Genomic DNA, 15,952 nt, shown 5'->3' with positions numbered 1-15,952 from the left:
CAGCTGTATTATAACAAACTCTCCAGGTGACCCCCAACCCCACCCCAACATTGGGAATTGAACCCAGAAGCTTTCTACCACTGAGCAATATCTCCAGTCCCCGTTTTTGTATTGTTTTGTTTTGTGTTTTTGGTACTGGGGATTGAACTCAGGGGCACTCAATTACCGAGCCACAACCCCGGCCCTCTTCTGTATTTGATTTAGAGACACAGTCTCACTGAGTTGCTTAGTGTCTCGCTTTTTTTTGCTGAGGCTGGCTTTGAACTTATGATTCTCCTGCCTCAGCCTCCCAAGAAGCTGGAATTACAGGTGTGCACCATTGCACCTGCATCTAGGTGATTCTTGTGCTCATTACCCTAGAGCAGGAGGTCAGGAAGGTAACATAAACCAGGGTATGCATAGGTAGTAAGTGCTAATCTCCCATATTGTGAATAAACTTGATACCTGCCTAATTACATTGCCTCATACAATAGTCTCTATATGGGCTATCTATGCCTGGTCACTAGTTGTGACCTGTGCGCTGGAATTTTTCACTGAAACTGCAAAGGAATAGTCTCGTGATTATGCAGCTCTCATAAAAAATAAATTTCTTATACTCCTTAACTCCAAAACAGAGATTATACAGAGAAAAACAAAAACTCACAAGACATAAATTAACATCAATTTAAAAAAAAGTTTTAAATCACCTTTCTCAGGGTAGTAATGGTACACTAGGGATCTTAAGAGGAATGGGTTTAAAGAAATACCTAAAATAAATTATCCATAAATGTTACTGACTGAAAATAGTAGAGCTATCAGAGAGGGGTACAGTATTACATTGGAAGGAAGAATTTCACTCCCTTATCATTTGGAGAACAAGTCTGACAGGTGAGTAAAAAGAAAAAGAAATCAATCAGAATGTCATTAACTACACCAGACTGGGACTTCCAATGAAGTTCTCACCTCATTTACCCGTGGCTTATTGATGATGTTTTTGGCATTTGATGCATACCTCAGAGTGCTCATGGTCTCACTGTAGCTAGTATGTGCAGGAGACACAGCTACGATAGAAAGAGAAAGTTGAAAATACATTTTGACAAGTCCTTCCAATCTAACTCTTAACACTCGCCTTGATGCTACTGCCCACACTGTATAAGAGACCCTTGAGGGAATGAGGAACATGAGTGGTCAGGTCTTTTCTGAGGCAGAGCAGTGCCAACAAGGAAGCAGCTCCAGCATCCCACTTACTGGCAACCATGATAGTTTTGGAGTTGCCGCCAAGGCTGTCCTTCAGCAGCCAGGTCAACACAGAGTCCCGGTAAGGGATGTAAGACTGCCTCTGGGAGGGTACCCTTCTACTGTCCGTTCCGGAAGAGACAGGAATTCCACTGTCACCACCAGTGCTTGCTGTGCTCTTGAGACTTTGGCAGCTGTTGAACACTTGAGAGTTCTGGGCTTAATAGATTAAAAAAAAAAAAAAAAAAAGACACACACACGAAAGAAAGAAGAAATAATTATGAAGCAAATGCATTAAAACAAAACAATAGTTGGAGAACACAACTTAACAATCATACTTCCTGATCCCTTTTTGCATAAGATGTGATGCCTTAAATTTGAGCCCTAAATCAAACTTTGAATTCATGATATGGATTGTTTGAGTGACATAATTTTTTAGTTTCTCCTATTTTTTAAATGATAATAATGGAATTGTGATCATGTCATGTTCTAAAATTACAGATATTTATCTGGTCCCAAACCAAAAGATAACTTTATCAAGAACCTTGTAAATATCTCTACCACCACCCTCTTATTTTTTTTGGTAGTACTGGGAATTGAACCCAGGGGCACAGTACCACCAAGCTACATCCCCAGGTTTTTTTTTTCTTTCTTTTAATTTTGAGAATGGTCTTGCTAAGTTGCCCAGGTTGGCCTTAAACTTATAATTCTCTTGTCTCAGTTGTCTACCTATTTTGAAAAATGAAAATAATGAGAGTTATTTTCCAAAACTCCCTTCCACTCCAATCATCCCATCTGCCAGCAATACCTAAGGTGGAAATGACGATTCCCAGAGTCACAAGAGACTTGTTGATATTGGCTCCTTCGGTAATCCGGTCTTTACAGTAACTGGGATCTGCTCTTTCACTAAAACACAATAATGAAAACAAAAACACAAGCAAGCCAAAAACTACCCTTGTCATATTGTTTAAAGGTACTATTCATTATGCTGTACATCATGCTGTAAAAGACCCACATAATACACTCCTTTTAGGATTCAGTCCTAAATTAACGTCTTTTAATGATCTGGCCAACTTTTCAGGCAATAAAAATAAAATTCACTACATTACTGTTTTTGTCTCCCAGAGTACTTTAAGCTAAATGTATTTTAATGTTCATTTAAAATAATGATATTAGCATAGCTTTTTGGTTTATTCTTTTCCCCTCTATCTTTATTATTTTAAATTTACATATTAATGGCCTTATAGTATCTGTGCCATTAACTATGGACAGTCCCAAATTCCCTTTAAATTAATGATAAATACTGAAAATTCAAATGTCAGAATGGCTGACAAAGTTTCTTCCAGAAAGCACTGGTTCTTAAGGAAATGTTATGCCCTATTAATTGTTTAGCAGTTTCAAATTAAGAAAATTTGCTTTATTTTATCTTATGTTTTCCCATGACATTATCCTCAAAACTTTCATCTTTCTGGATGTATACATGGCTACAATTCACACTTCTTTCTAATAATTAAAAGGCAGTACCTTCTCCCCAACCCCACAATATCTTTAAAACTATTTTTAAAGTAGTACTAGAACCACATAGAATCAATATTAAAGGAAAAATTTGGCTAACTGTTTCCTCCACTTAGAATAGTTAATTTTTCTTTTTTTCAACCTCATACCCTACAACTGAGCCACAACCCTAGCCTCTAAAGTAGTTATTTTCAGTTTGGCTGTACACTGGTTTAAAAAATACTGATGCCTACACCCCCATCACTCACACTAAAAATCCAATTTGTTTGATCTAAGGTGCAGGTATTAGGAGTTTTAAAAGGTCTCCAGGAGATTTTAATGGGTATTTATGACTGAGAACCCCTGATGTAAAGGAATATTTTCAGTCCCTGACACACCATAACTTTTAACCTATCATTCAAAGAATTTCTTTTGTAATTTTTCTCAGAGTGACTGATAAGTAAAAAGAGACTGGACCAAGCTTATTCTGTGTAAAATGGGCAAGAAAAAGATCGTTATCAAAGGAGTAATTAGCCTAGGCTTAGAAATCCTAATTACCTGCCTGCTAGGTCCACAAGGTTGATCTTGCTAGCAATCTCAGAAGGGAGGTTGTTTTCCAGGATTGCCTAAAGGGGAAAACACATTTAAAGTTATCATTTGGGATGATTTGAAATTTTTTCCCCTTAGACACCCTCCAGCCCATAGTGATATTTTGAATTTTTATCCAACTCACTCAAGAAATGTGTGTTCTAAGGTGCTCTGAACCAAATGAGCTCTCAATAGTTGACAAATAAAATCAGTAAGCTCTGGGTTATTACTTCATTAAAATCACTAGCATGTCTCACAGAATACGCAGGGAAAATCCCCATAAAGTTGTCTGAGCACAATATAATGCTTTAGGTAGTATGGCCATTTTGACAATATTAATTCTGCCTATCCAAGAACATGGGAGATCTTTCCATCTTCTAAGGTTTTCTTTAATTTCTTTCTTTAGTGTTCTGTAGTTCTCATTGTAGAGGTCTTTCACCTCTTTTGTTAGATTGATTCCCAAGTATTTTATTTTATATTTTTGAGGCTACTGTGAATGGGGTAGTTTTCCTAACTTCTCTTTCTGAAGATTCATCACTTACGTATAAAAATGCATTAGATTTATGAACATTGATCTTATATCCTGCTACTTTACTGAATTCACTTATGAGTTCTAAAAGTTTTCTGGTGGAATTTCCCGGTTCCTCTAAATATATAATCATGTCATCAGCAAAAAGTGATAGTTTGACTTCTTCTTTTCCTATTCATATCCCTTTAATTTCTTTGGTCTGTCTAATTGCTCTGGCAAGTGTTTCAGAGACGATGTTGAATAGAAGTGGTGAAAGAGGGCATCCTTGTCTTGTTCCAGTTTTTAAAGGGAACACTTTCAGTTTTTCTCCATTAAGAATGATGTTGGCTGTGGGCTTAGCATAGATGGCCTTTACAATGTTGAAGTATGTTCCTACTAACCCTATTTTTGCTAGTGTTTTGAGCATGAAGGGGTGTTGTATTTTGTCAAACATTTTCTCTGCATCTATTGAAATAATCATGTGATTCTTAACCTTAAGTTTATTGATGTGATGAATTACATTTATTGATTTCCGGATGTTGAACCAATCTTTCATCCCCAGGATGAACCACACTTAATCATGATGCACTATCTTCTGAATACGTTTTTGTATGTGATTTGTCAGAATTTTGTTAAGGATTTTGCATCTATATTCATCAGAGATATCGGTCTAAAATATTCTTTCCTTGATGTGTCTTTGCCTGGTTTTGGTATTAGAGTGATACTAGCTTCATAGAATGAATTTGGAAGGGTTTCCTCCTTTTCTCTTTCATGAAATACTTTCAGGAGTATTGGCGTAAGTTCTTTTTGTTGTTGTTGTTTTCTGTTTTTTGTTTTTCAACATGCCTTGTCTTATGTCCCCCCCCCACAGTTTTTTTTTTTTATTGTAAACAAATGGGATACATCTTGTTCTCTGTTTGTACATGGAGTAAAGGCATACCATATGTGTAATCATAAATTTACATAGGGTAATGTTGTTTGATTCATTCTGTTATTTTTTCCCTTCCCCCTACCCCTCCCACCCCTCTTTTCCTCTATACAGTCCTTACTTCCTCCATTCTTGCCCCCCTCCCTAACCCTAACTCTAACCGTAACACTAACCCCTCCCAGCCCCCATCATGTGACATCATCCACTTATCAACGAGATCATTCGTCCTTTGGTTTCTTGAGATTGGCTTATCTCACTTAGCATGATATTCTCCAATTTCATCCATTTGCCTGCAAATGCCATAATTTTATCATTCTTTATGGCTGAGTAATATTCCATTGTATATATATATATATATATATATATATATATATATATATCACAGTTTCTTTATCCATTCATCAACTGAAGGGCATCTAGGTTGGTTCCACAATCTAGCTATTGTGAGTTGAGCCGCTATGAACACTGATGTGGCTGTATCTCTGTAGTATGCTGATTTTAAGTCGTATGGGTATAGGCCAAGGAGTGTGATAGCTGGGTCAAATGGTGGTTCCATTCCAAGTTTTCTAAGGAATCTCCACAATGCTTTCCAGAGTGGCTGCACTAATTTGCAGCCCCACCAGCAATGTATGAGTGTACCTTTCTCCCCACATCCTCGCCAACACCAGTTGTTGCTTGTATTCTTGATGATCGTCATTCTAATTGGGGTGAGATGGAATCTTAGGGTAGTTTTGATTTGCATTTCTCTTATTACTAGAGATGTGGAACATTTTTCCATATGTTTGTTGATTGTTTGTAGATCTTCTTCTGTGAAGTGTCTGTTCATTTCCTTAGTCCATTTGTCGACTGGGTTATTTGCATTCTTGGTGTAGAATTTTTTGAGTTCTTTATAGATTCTGGAGATTAGTGCTCTATCTGAAGTATGATTGGCAAAGATATTCTCCCACTCTGTAGGCTCTTTCTTCGCATTGCTGATAGTTTCCTTTACTGAGAGAAAGCTTTTTAGTTTGAATCTATCCCAGTTATTGATTCTTCCTTTTATTTCTTGTGCTATGGGAGTCCTGTTGAGGAAGTCTGGAACTAAGCCGACGTGTTGAAGATCTGGACCTACTTTTTCTTCTATAATCTGCAGGGTCTCTGGTCTGATTCCAAGGTCCTTATTCCATTTTGAGTTTAGTTTCGGGCACGGTGAGAGATATGGGTTTAGTTTCATTCTGTTGCATATGGATTTCCAATTCTCCCAGCACCATTTGTTGAAGAGGTTATCATTTCTCCATTGTATATTTTTGGCCCCTTTGTCTAGTATGAGAAAACTGTATTTATTTGGGTAGGTTATCATTTCTCCATTGTATATTTTTGGCCCCTTTGTCTAGTATGAGAAAATTGTATTTATTTGGGTTTTTGTCCATGTTCTCTATTCTGTACCATTGATCTACCATTCTATTTTGGTACCAATACCATGACATTTTGATACTAATGCTTTGTAGTAGAGTTGAAAATCTGCTATTGTGGTAACCCCTGCTTCGCTCTTTCTGCTAAGCTATTCTGGGTTTCTTATTCTTCCAGATGAATTTCATAATTGCTTGCTCTATTTCTGTAAGGTACATCATTGGGATTTTAATTGGAATTGCATTGAATCTGTATAGCACTTTTGGTAGTATGGCCATTTTGACAATATTAATTTTTCCTATCTAAGAACATGGGAGATCTTTCCATCTTCTAAGGTTTTCTTTAATTTCTTTCCTTAGTGTTCTGTAGTTCTCATTGTAGAGGTCTTTCACCTCTTTTGTGAGATTGATTCCCAAGTATTTTATTTTTTTCAAGGCTATTGTGAATGGGGTAGTTTTCCTAATTATTCTTTCCAAAGATTCATCACTTATGTATAAAAATGCATTAGATTTATGTGCATTGATCTTATATCCCGCTACTTTACTGAATTCACTTATGAGTTCTAAAAGTTTTCTGGTGGAATTTCCTGGTTCCTCTAAGTATATAATCATATCATCAGCAAATAGGGTTAGTTTGAGTTCTTCTTTTCCTATTCATATCCCTTTAATTTCTTTGGTCTATCTAATTGCTCTGGCTAGAGTTTCAAGGACGATATTGAATAGAAGTGGTGAAAGAGGGCATCCCTGCCTTGTTCCAGTTTTTAGGGGGAATGCTTTCAGTTTTTCACCATTTAGAATGATATTAGCCATGGGCTTAGCATAGATGGCCTTTACAATGTTAAGGAATGTTCCCACTATCCCTATTTTTCTAGTGTTTTCAGCATGAAGGGGTGCTGTATTTTATCAAATGCTTTTTCTGCATCTATTGAAATAATCATGTGATTCTTGACTTTAAGTCTATTGATATGGTGAATTACATTTATTGCTTTCCTGATGTTGAATCAACCTTGCATCCCTGGGATAAAACCCACTTGATCTTGGTGCACTATTTTTTAAATATATTTTTGTATGCGATTTGCTAAAATTTTGTTGAGAATTTTTGCGTCGATGTTCATTAAGGATATTGGTCTGAAATTTTCTTTCCTCGATGTGTCTCTGTCTGGTTTAGGTATCAGGGTGATATTGGCTTCATAGAATGAGTTTGGGAGGGTTCCCTCCTCTTCTATTTTATGGAATACTTTGAGAAGTATTGGAATGAGCTCTTCTTTAAAGGTTTTATAGAACTCGGCCGAGAACCCATCTGGTCCCGGACTTTTCTTTGTTGGTAGGCTTTTGATGACTTCTTCTATTTCATTACTTGAAATTGGTCTATTTAAATTGTGTATATCCTCCTCGTTCAGTTTAGGCAATTCATACGTCTCTAGAAACCTGTTGATGTCTTCAAACTTTTCTATTTTGTTGGAGTATAGATTTTCAAAATAGCTTCTAATTATGTTCTGTATTTCAATCGTATCTGTTGTGATATTTCCTTGTTCATTCCAAATTTTAGTATTTGGGTTTTCTCTTGTCTTCTCTTTGTTAGTGTGGCTAAAGGTTTATCAATTTTGTTTATTTTTTCAAAGAACCAACTATTTATTTTGCTAATTTTTTGTATTGTTTCTTTTGTTTCAATTTCATTGATTTCAGCTCTGAGTTTAACTATTTCCTGTCTTCTACTACTTTTGGTGTTGGTCTGTTCTTCTTTTTCTAGGGCTTTGAGCTGTAGTGTTACGTCGTTTATTTGTTGAGTTTTACTTCTTTTATTAAATGTGCTCCATGAAATAAATTTTCCTCTAAGTACTGCTTTTATAGCGTCCCAGAGATTTTGATATGATGTTTCTTTGTTCTCATTTACCTCTAAGAATTTTTTAGTTTCCTTCCTAATATCTTCTGTTATCCATTCATCATATAATAGCATATTGTTTAATCTCTAGGTGTTGGAGTAGTTTCTGTTTTTTACTCTTTCATTTATTTCTAATTTCAATCCATTATGATCTGATAGAATACAAGGTAGTGTCTCTATCTTCTTGTATTTGCTAACATTAGCTTTGTGGCATAATATATGGTCTATTTTAGAGAAGGATCCATGTGCTGCTGAAAAGAAAGTGTATTCGCTCTTGGTTGGATGGTATATTCTATAAATGTCTGTTAAGTCTAAATTATTGATTGTGTTATTGAGATCTATGGTTTCTTTGTTCAATTTTTGTTTGGAAGATCTGTCCAGTGATGAGAGAGGTGTGTTAAAATTGCCTAGTATTATTGTGTTATGGTCTATTTGGTTTCTGAAATTGAGAAGGATTTGTTTGACATACATGGATGAGCCACTGTTTAGGGCATAGATGTTTATAATTGTTATGTCTTGCTGATTTATGCTTCCCTTAAGCAGGATGAAATGTCCTTCTTTATCCTTTCTGACTAACTTTGGCTTGAAGTCCACATTATCTGAAATAAGGATGGATACCCCAGCTTTTTTGCTGAGTCCATGTGCGTGGTATGTTTTTCCCCATCCTTTCGCCTTTAGTCTATTGGTATCTCTTTCTATGAGATGAGTCTCTTGCAGGCAACATATTGTTGGATCTTTCTTTTTAATCCAATCTGCCAGTCTATGTCTTTTGATTGATGAGTTCAGGCCATTAATATTCAGGGTTATTATTGAGATATGATTTGTATTCCCGGTCATTTGGTTCATTTATTTTATTTTATTTATTTATGTTTTGACACAACTCGGTTCCTCCTTTATTTGACAAGTCCTTTAGGATAACTCCTCCCTTTGCTGATTTGCTTCTTTGTTTTTCATCTCTTCCTCATGGAATATTTTGCTGAGAATGTTCTGTAATGCTGGCTTTCTTTTTGTAAATTCTTTTAGCTTTTGTTTATCATGGAAGGATTTTATTTCATCGTTAAATCTGAAGGTAATGTTTTGCTGGGTATAAGATTCTTGGTTGGCATCCATTTTCTTTCACGGCTTGAAAAATGTTGTTCCAGGCCCTTCTAGCTTTTAGAGTCTGGATTGAAAAATCTGCTGATATCCGTATTGGTTTCCCCCTGAATGTAATTTGGTTCTTTTCTCTCACAGCCTTTAAAATTCTGTCTTTATTTTGTATGTTAGGTATTTTCATTATAATGTGCCTTGGTGTGGGTCTGTTGTAATTTTGTGTATTTGGAGTCCTATAAGCCTCTTGAACTTGAGTTTCCATTTCATTCTTCAGATTTGGGAAATTTTCTGATATTATTTCATTGAATAGATTGTTCATTCCTTTGGTTTGTTTCTCTAAGCCTTCCTCAATCCCAATAATTCTTAAATTTGGCCTTTTCATGATATCCCATAGTTCTTGGAGATTCTTTTCATGATTTCTTACCATCTTCTCTGTTTGGTCAACTTTATTTTCAAGGTTAAATATTTGTCTTCAATATCTGAGGTTCTGTCTTCCAGGTGTTCTATCCTATTGGTTGTGCTTTCTATGGAGTTCTTAATTTGGTTTATTGTTTCCTTCATTTCAAGGATTTGTTTTTTTTTCAATATCTCTAACTCTTTATTGAAATGATCTTTTGCTTCCTGTATTTGCTCTTTTAACTGTCGATTGGTTTGATCATTCAATGTCTGCATTTGCTCTTTCATCTCATCATTCAATGCCTGCATTTGCTCTTTCATCTCCTCATTTGCTTCCCTGATCATTTTAATTATGTACATTCTGAACTCCCTTTCTGTCATTTCTTCTGCCATGCTGTCATTGGATTTTATTGATGTTACATCTAGATTTGTTTGGGGGCATTTTCTTCCCTTATTTTCTCATATTGTTCAGGTATCAGCAGACCGCTGAGATATTGCAGATTTCCTCTATTGACTTATAATGTCCCTGAAGATTTCTAGTATATCCTCTCTTAGTCTCAGTAGCCTGAAGTCTTGGAGGAATTTGATAATGTGGTGCTCCACAAGGAAGCTGCCTCCCTAGGGGTAGTGGCCTTCAGGTGGGGTATATTCCCTACTAGTGGCAGAGGTGCCTCCACTTGTTGACCAATGGTCATCCAAAGGGGAACTAGGCTGTGGGCTGAAGCAAGGCCTGTTTGGGCCTCTGTCTCTGGTTTTACTGTTCTTGTGGAAAAACCTCACCTGGCAGGAAAGACTCACCTGGTGGGGAGGTCTCACTGGTCAGTTCCCCTCCTGAAGGTTCCCCTCAATCCACAACTACCACCTGGGCTGGGCTGCCTTCCTCTGCAACATTCCCAGGGGCCCGGACCTACCTCCTGGGCCCGGGAGCCTCACCCTTCGCAGATGAGTCTCCTTAGGCTGCCTCTCCTCAGAGAAGCTGCCCGCAGTCCTGGAACCTTCGCTCCGCCCCTCAGCTTGTCTCTCTGCAGCTCTTCCACCAAGAAGCCGCCTAGGTCCTGGGACCCTGCTCTGCACCTAATTGCCTGGCTGTGCGGCCCCTCCACTGAGTCGCCACCTGGAGCCCCGTACAGTCACTCCAAGTCCCAGCAACCCGCCGTGCACCTCTTCCTCCAGGCAGCCACCCGGTGTTCCGGTGCAGTTGCTGGGAGTCCAAGCAACTCACTGTGCACCTCCTCCTCCCGACAACCGCCCGTAACCCTAGAGCAGTCACTCCGAGTACAAGCGACCTGCCGCACTCCTCCTCCTCCGGGCAGCCACCCGTAGCCCTGATGCAGTCACTCCAAGTCCAAGCAACCCACCGTGCTCCTCCTCCTTCTCTGGGTAGCACCCAGGTGTTCAGGAGTGGTCACCCTGAGTCCAAACAGCTCGTCATGCAGCTCCTCCTCTGGGCAGCTGCCCGGAGCCCCGGTGGGTTGCTCCAAGTCCAAGCGTTGTGCTGAGTGGCCTCCTCTACGATGCTCCCAGATGTCCGAGTTCACTGCTCCAGCGGGGGGAGGGGTGTCTCTTTGGGCAACTCTACTTCACAAAGTTCCCTGTGTTCCAGAACTATTGCCCCATCCGGGACACCTCCCAAATGGGAGAGACTCACCTGGTGGCTTTCAGTTGGTCCCAAGTCTCTCAATATCTCCTCTTCTTAAATCCTGAGTCCTGGAGCAACATGAAATGCAGCCACCCTCTAGTCCGCCATCTTGAAATGCCTGGTGTAAGTTTTTGAAGGTCTCATAGAACTCAGCTGAGAATCCATCTGGTCCTGGGCTTTTCTTGGTTGGTAGGCTTTCGATGGCTTCTTCTTTTTCATTTCTTGAAACTGTTTTGTTTAAATTGTGTATGTTCTCCTGGTTCACTTTGGGAGGATCATATGTCTCTAGAAATTTGTCAGTGTCTTCGAGATTTTCTATTTTGCTAGACTACAGATGTTTAAAGAAGCTTCGTTTATGAAGGTTCGTTTATGTATTTCAGTGGTGTCTGTTGTGATATTACCTTTTTCATCATGAATTTTAGTAATCTGAGTTTTCTCTCTTCTCTTTGTTAGTATGATTAAGGATTTATCTATTTTGTTTACTTTTTCAAACAACCAACTTTTTGTTTTCTCAATTTTTTCAATTGTTTCTTTTGTTTCAATTTCATTGATTTCAGCTCTGATTTTAATTATTTCCTGTTTTCTACTACTTTTGGTGTTGTTCTGCTCTTTTTTTCTAGGACTTTGAGATGTAATATTAGGTCATTTAGTTGTTCACTTTTTATTATTTTCTTGAATGTGCTCCATGCAATGAATTTTCCTCTTAGTACTGCTTTCATAGTGTCCCAGAGATTTTGATATGTAGTATCATCATTCTCTTTTACCTCTAAGAATTTTTTTTTATTTCCTCCCTTATGTTTTCTGTTACCCATGCTTCATTCAATAGCATATTATTTAGTCTCCAAGTATTGGAGTAGTTTGTTTTTTATTTTGTCATTGAATCCTAATTTCATTCCATTATGATCTGATAGAACACATAGTAGTATTTCTATTATTTTGCATTTACTAAGGGCTGCTTTGTGGCATAACATATGGTCTATTATAGAGAAGAATCCATGTGCTGCTGAGAAGAAAGTATATTTGCTCATTGATGGATAGACTATTCTACATTATATCTGTTAAGTCTAAATTATTGATTGTATTATTGAGTTCTATGGTTTGTTTAGTTTTTGTTTGGACGATCTATCCAGGGGTGACAGTGGTATGTTAAAGTCACCCAGAATTATTGTGTCATGCTATATTTGATTACTGAAATTGAGAAGGATTTGTTTGATGTACATGAATATGCCATGGTTTAGGCCATAAATATTTATGATCGTTATGTCTTCCTGATTTATGGTTCCCTTAAGGAGTATGAAATGTCCTTCTTTGTCCCTTCTGACTAATTTTGGATTGAAGTCTGCTTTATCTGATATAAGGATGAAAACCCCCACTTTTTTACTGAGTCTGTGTGCATGGTATGTTTTTTCCATCCTTTCACTTTAGTCTGTGGATGTCTTTTTCTGTGAGATGAGTCTCTTGAAGGAAGCATATTATTGGGTATTTTTTTTTTAAATCCAATCTGCCAGTCTTTGCCTTTTGGTTTATGAGTTTAGGCCATTAACATTCAGGGTCATTATTGAGATATGATTTGTATTCCCAGTCATTTGGGTTTATTTTTGGTTTTTAACTTGACTTGGTTTCTCCTTTGATTGGTTTTTCCTTTAGGGTAGTTCCTCCCTTTGCTGACCTACATTGTTGTTTTTCATTTCCTCCTCATGGAATATTTTGTTGAGAATATTCTGCAGTGCAAATTTTCTATTTGTAAATTCTTTAAACTTTTGTTTATCATGGAAGGATTTTATTTCATCTTCAAATCTGAAGGTTAATTTTGCTGGGTATAAGATTCTTGGTTGGCAACCATGTTCTATTAGAGCTTGAAGTTCCAGGCCTTTCTAGCTTTTAGGGTCTGGGCTGAGAAATCTGTTGATATCCATATAGGTTTCTCCCTATATGTAATCTGATACTTTTCTCTCACAGGCTTCAAGATCCTATCTTTATTTTGTAAGTTAGGCATTCACATTATGATGTGCCTTGGTGTAGATCTGTTGTAATTTGGTGCATTTGGTGTTCTGAAAGCCTCTTGTAGTTGATTTTTCATTTCATTCTTCAGGTTTGGGAAATTTCCTGATATTACCATTGAATAGGTTGTTCATTCCTTTGGTTTGTTTCTCTGTGCCTTCCTCAATCCCAATAATTCTTAAATTTGATCTTTTCATGATGTCTCAGAGTTCTTGGAATTTCCATTCATGATTTCTTACCATCTTCTCTGGTTGGGCAACTTTATTTTCAAGATTAAATATTTTGTGTAGGTCTATTTTAAGTTCCATTCCACTGATCCATTTTTTGTCTTAGCATTCATGCCACATTCTCTTGATTACTTTAGCTTTATGGAGTATCTGTTTATCCTTGAGAATGTTCACATACTGCTTGACATTGAGGTGTTTTGCAGATGTTCAGTGGAGTCTCCTGTAAATGTCAAATCATGTTGGTTGATATTGTTCAAATGTTCTAGTAGTTTGCTGACTTTTGTCTGATTGTTCTACCAATTACTGAAAGTGAAGTATTGATGCTGAATTGTTTATTTCTACTTTGAATTTTGCAAGTTTTTCTCTTCACATATTTTGGGGTTCTGTTGTTGGAAGTATACATAATTATAATATCTTGACACTAACCCTTTATCAAAATGTACTTTTTTAGGGGTGGGCACCAGGAATTGAACTCAGGCACCAGGAATTGAACTCAGGGGCACTAAATCACTGAGCCACATCCCCAGTCCTATTTTGTATTTTATTTATAGACAGGGTCTCACCGAGTTACTTAGCACCTAGCTTTTGCTGAGTCTGCTTTGAACTAGTGATCCTCCTGCCTTAGCCTCGGGAACTGCTGGGATTACAGGTGGGTGCCACCACACACAGCAAAAATGTCCTTTTTGTCTCTAGTCTTAAAATACTTTTGCCTGACATTAATGTAATACTCTGGTTCCCTTATGTTTGTTAATAGTATTCTATTGTATATCTTTCCACTATTTTACTTTGTGTCATTGAATATATGTGTGTGTGTGTGTGTGTGTGCATAGTATTTGCATAGAACCTACACAACATCCTCCAGTATATTTTAATTCATCTTTAGATTGCCTACAATACCTAACACAAAGTAATGTTATGTAACTAACTGATATACTGTATGGTTCAGGAAACAAAAGAAATCTGTATGTGTTCAGTACAGCACAACCATCACAAGCTTAACTACACTTTGTAGTATGTACTTTTGTAGCATACCATTTTAATTTCTGTTGATTTTTTAAAGTATATTTTTAACTATTTTCATTGTGATTGCTCTATAGATCTCACTGTGCATCTTACCATGTGATCTTCAAAACACTAACTTAATTTCTATAAAATATAGAAACTTTGATCCAATGTATCTTTTGCCCCCCCCCCAGCTACCTTGTGCTATTACTGTCAATATACACAATGTGCACATACAACAATGTGTATACAATGACAGGGTACAGTACAGTGTAGAATTATTGCTTTATATAAATTTATTCTTTTAATGATATTAGAAGAAATGAAATGTATTTATGTAGCCTTTTATATTTACTCACATATTTGCCATTCCTAGAATATTTCATTTTGTCCTGTGGATTTGGGTTACTTTTTTATCACCTTTGTTCAGCCTAAAAGATTTCATTGAGTTTTTCTTATAATGTAGAGCAACTAGCAATCTCAGTAATGCTCTAGTTTCTTTCCTTTCTTTTCTTTTCTTTCTTTCCTTCCTTCCTTCTTTCTTTCTTTCTTTCGTACTAGGGATTGAACCCAAGAGGCTTTACTACTGAAGTATATGTCCAATCCGTTTTATTTTTTATTTTCAGAAAGGGTCTTGCTTAGTTGCTGATGCTGGCCTCAAACTTGCAATCCTCCTGTCTTAGACTCCCAAGTTGCTGAGATTATAGGTGTGGACCACCACGCCCAACTGTCTGTGTTGATTTTAACTGGAGTTCTTGAGCTTCAGAGATCTATAAATTAGTAATTATAAACAAATTTGGGAAATTACGGGTCATTATTTTTCAGTGTTTAAAAAAAATGGCCTTTTTCTCTCTTCCTTTTGGTATTTTCATTCATGCATGCTGGGACACTTGATGTTCCATACATCTGTGTTCACATTTTTACTTCAATCTTTTTACTCTCTCCTGAAAAATGATTTCTACTGATTTGTATTCAAGTTCACTAATTGTTCTGCCATCTAAAATCTACTATTAGTTCTACTCGTGAATTTTTAATTTCCGTATTATACATTTCAATCCTAGTGCCTGTTTAAAAATTAATTTCCATCACTTTTTTGAGATTTCCCATTGAGTCACTGTCATCAAGTTCTCCTTTAGTACTTGGAACATGGTTTGTTTCTGTTCTTTGAATATAGTTACATTAGCTTCTGGAGACTTTTTATGCTAATTCTCACATCTGGGGTATTTAGAGTTTGTTTCTACTGGTTTTTATCCCCCTAAGCATAGATCAGTTTCTTATGCTTTTATATGTCTACTAATTTTTTACTGAATACTAGGCATATTAGAGAATATACTGTAGAATTCACTAGCTACATGGCCCTCTTGTGCTTCCTTCTGCACATATGTGCAGGTTCTGTTAGGGCTTTGTGGGTGGCATGGCCCAATTAGCGTCTGCTGTGGTGTACACAGCTTTTGGAACCCAGGATATGACAGAAACTTATCAAACTCCTATGACTGTATCATCTCCTAAAATTCTCTAGGAAATCCCCAGATAGTCTGCCAGGCTGTGTCTTGCCTGCAACAGACCCACACCTAAGGCTAATGGTGTCACTA

At 37.1% G+C, this 15,952-nt stretch overlaps 1 protein-coding gene across 5 annotated transcripts in view; it reads right to left on the bottom strand.

Moving 5' to 3' along the window:
* STARD9 (StAR related lipid transfer domain containing 9) overlaps nt 1-15,952 on the bottom strand; it is a 139,214-nt gene that overhangs the window by 43,191 nt on the left and 80,071 nt on the right. For 4 of the 5 annotated variants that reach the window (XM_079127718.1, XM_079127719.1, XM_079127722.1 and 1 more), the window contains 4 exons: nt 3,268-3,335; nt 2,024-2,121; nt 1,228-1,434; nt 943-1,040 (listed from right to left, as the gene is read on the bottom strand). In XM_079127718.1, the coding sequence (XP_078983844.1) occupies nt 943-1,040; nt 1,228-1,434; nt 2,024-2,121; nt 3,268-3,335 (471 nt within the window). Of the gene's footprint in view, nt 1-942; nt 1,041-1,227; nt 1,435-2,023; nt 2,122-3,267; nt 3,336-15,952 lie in introns of those variants that run through there. The other variant, XM_079127721.1, reaches the window with a different exon arrangement.

Source organism: Sciurus vulgaris (genome assembly GCF_902686455.1).
Source record: "Sciurus vulgaris genome assembly, chromosome: 2".
NCBI lineage: Eukaryota > Metazoa > Chordata > Mammalia > Rodentia > Sciuridae > Sciurus > Sciurus vulgaris.
Note: the sequence above shows the minus strand (reverse complement) of the source record. Positions and strands in the feature narration are given on the sequence as shown.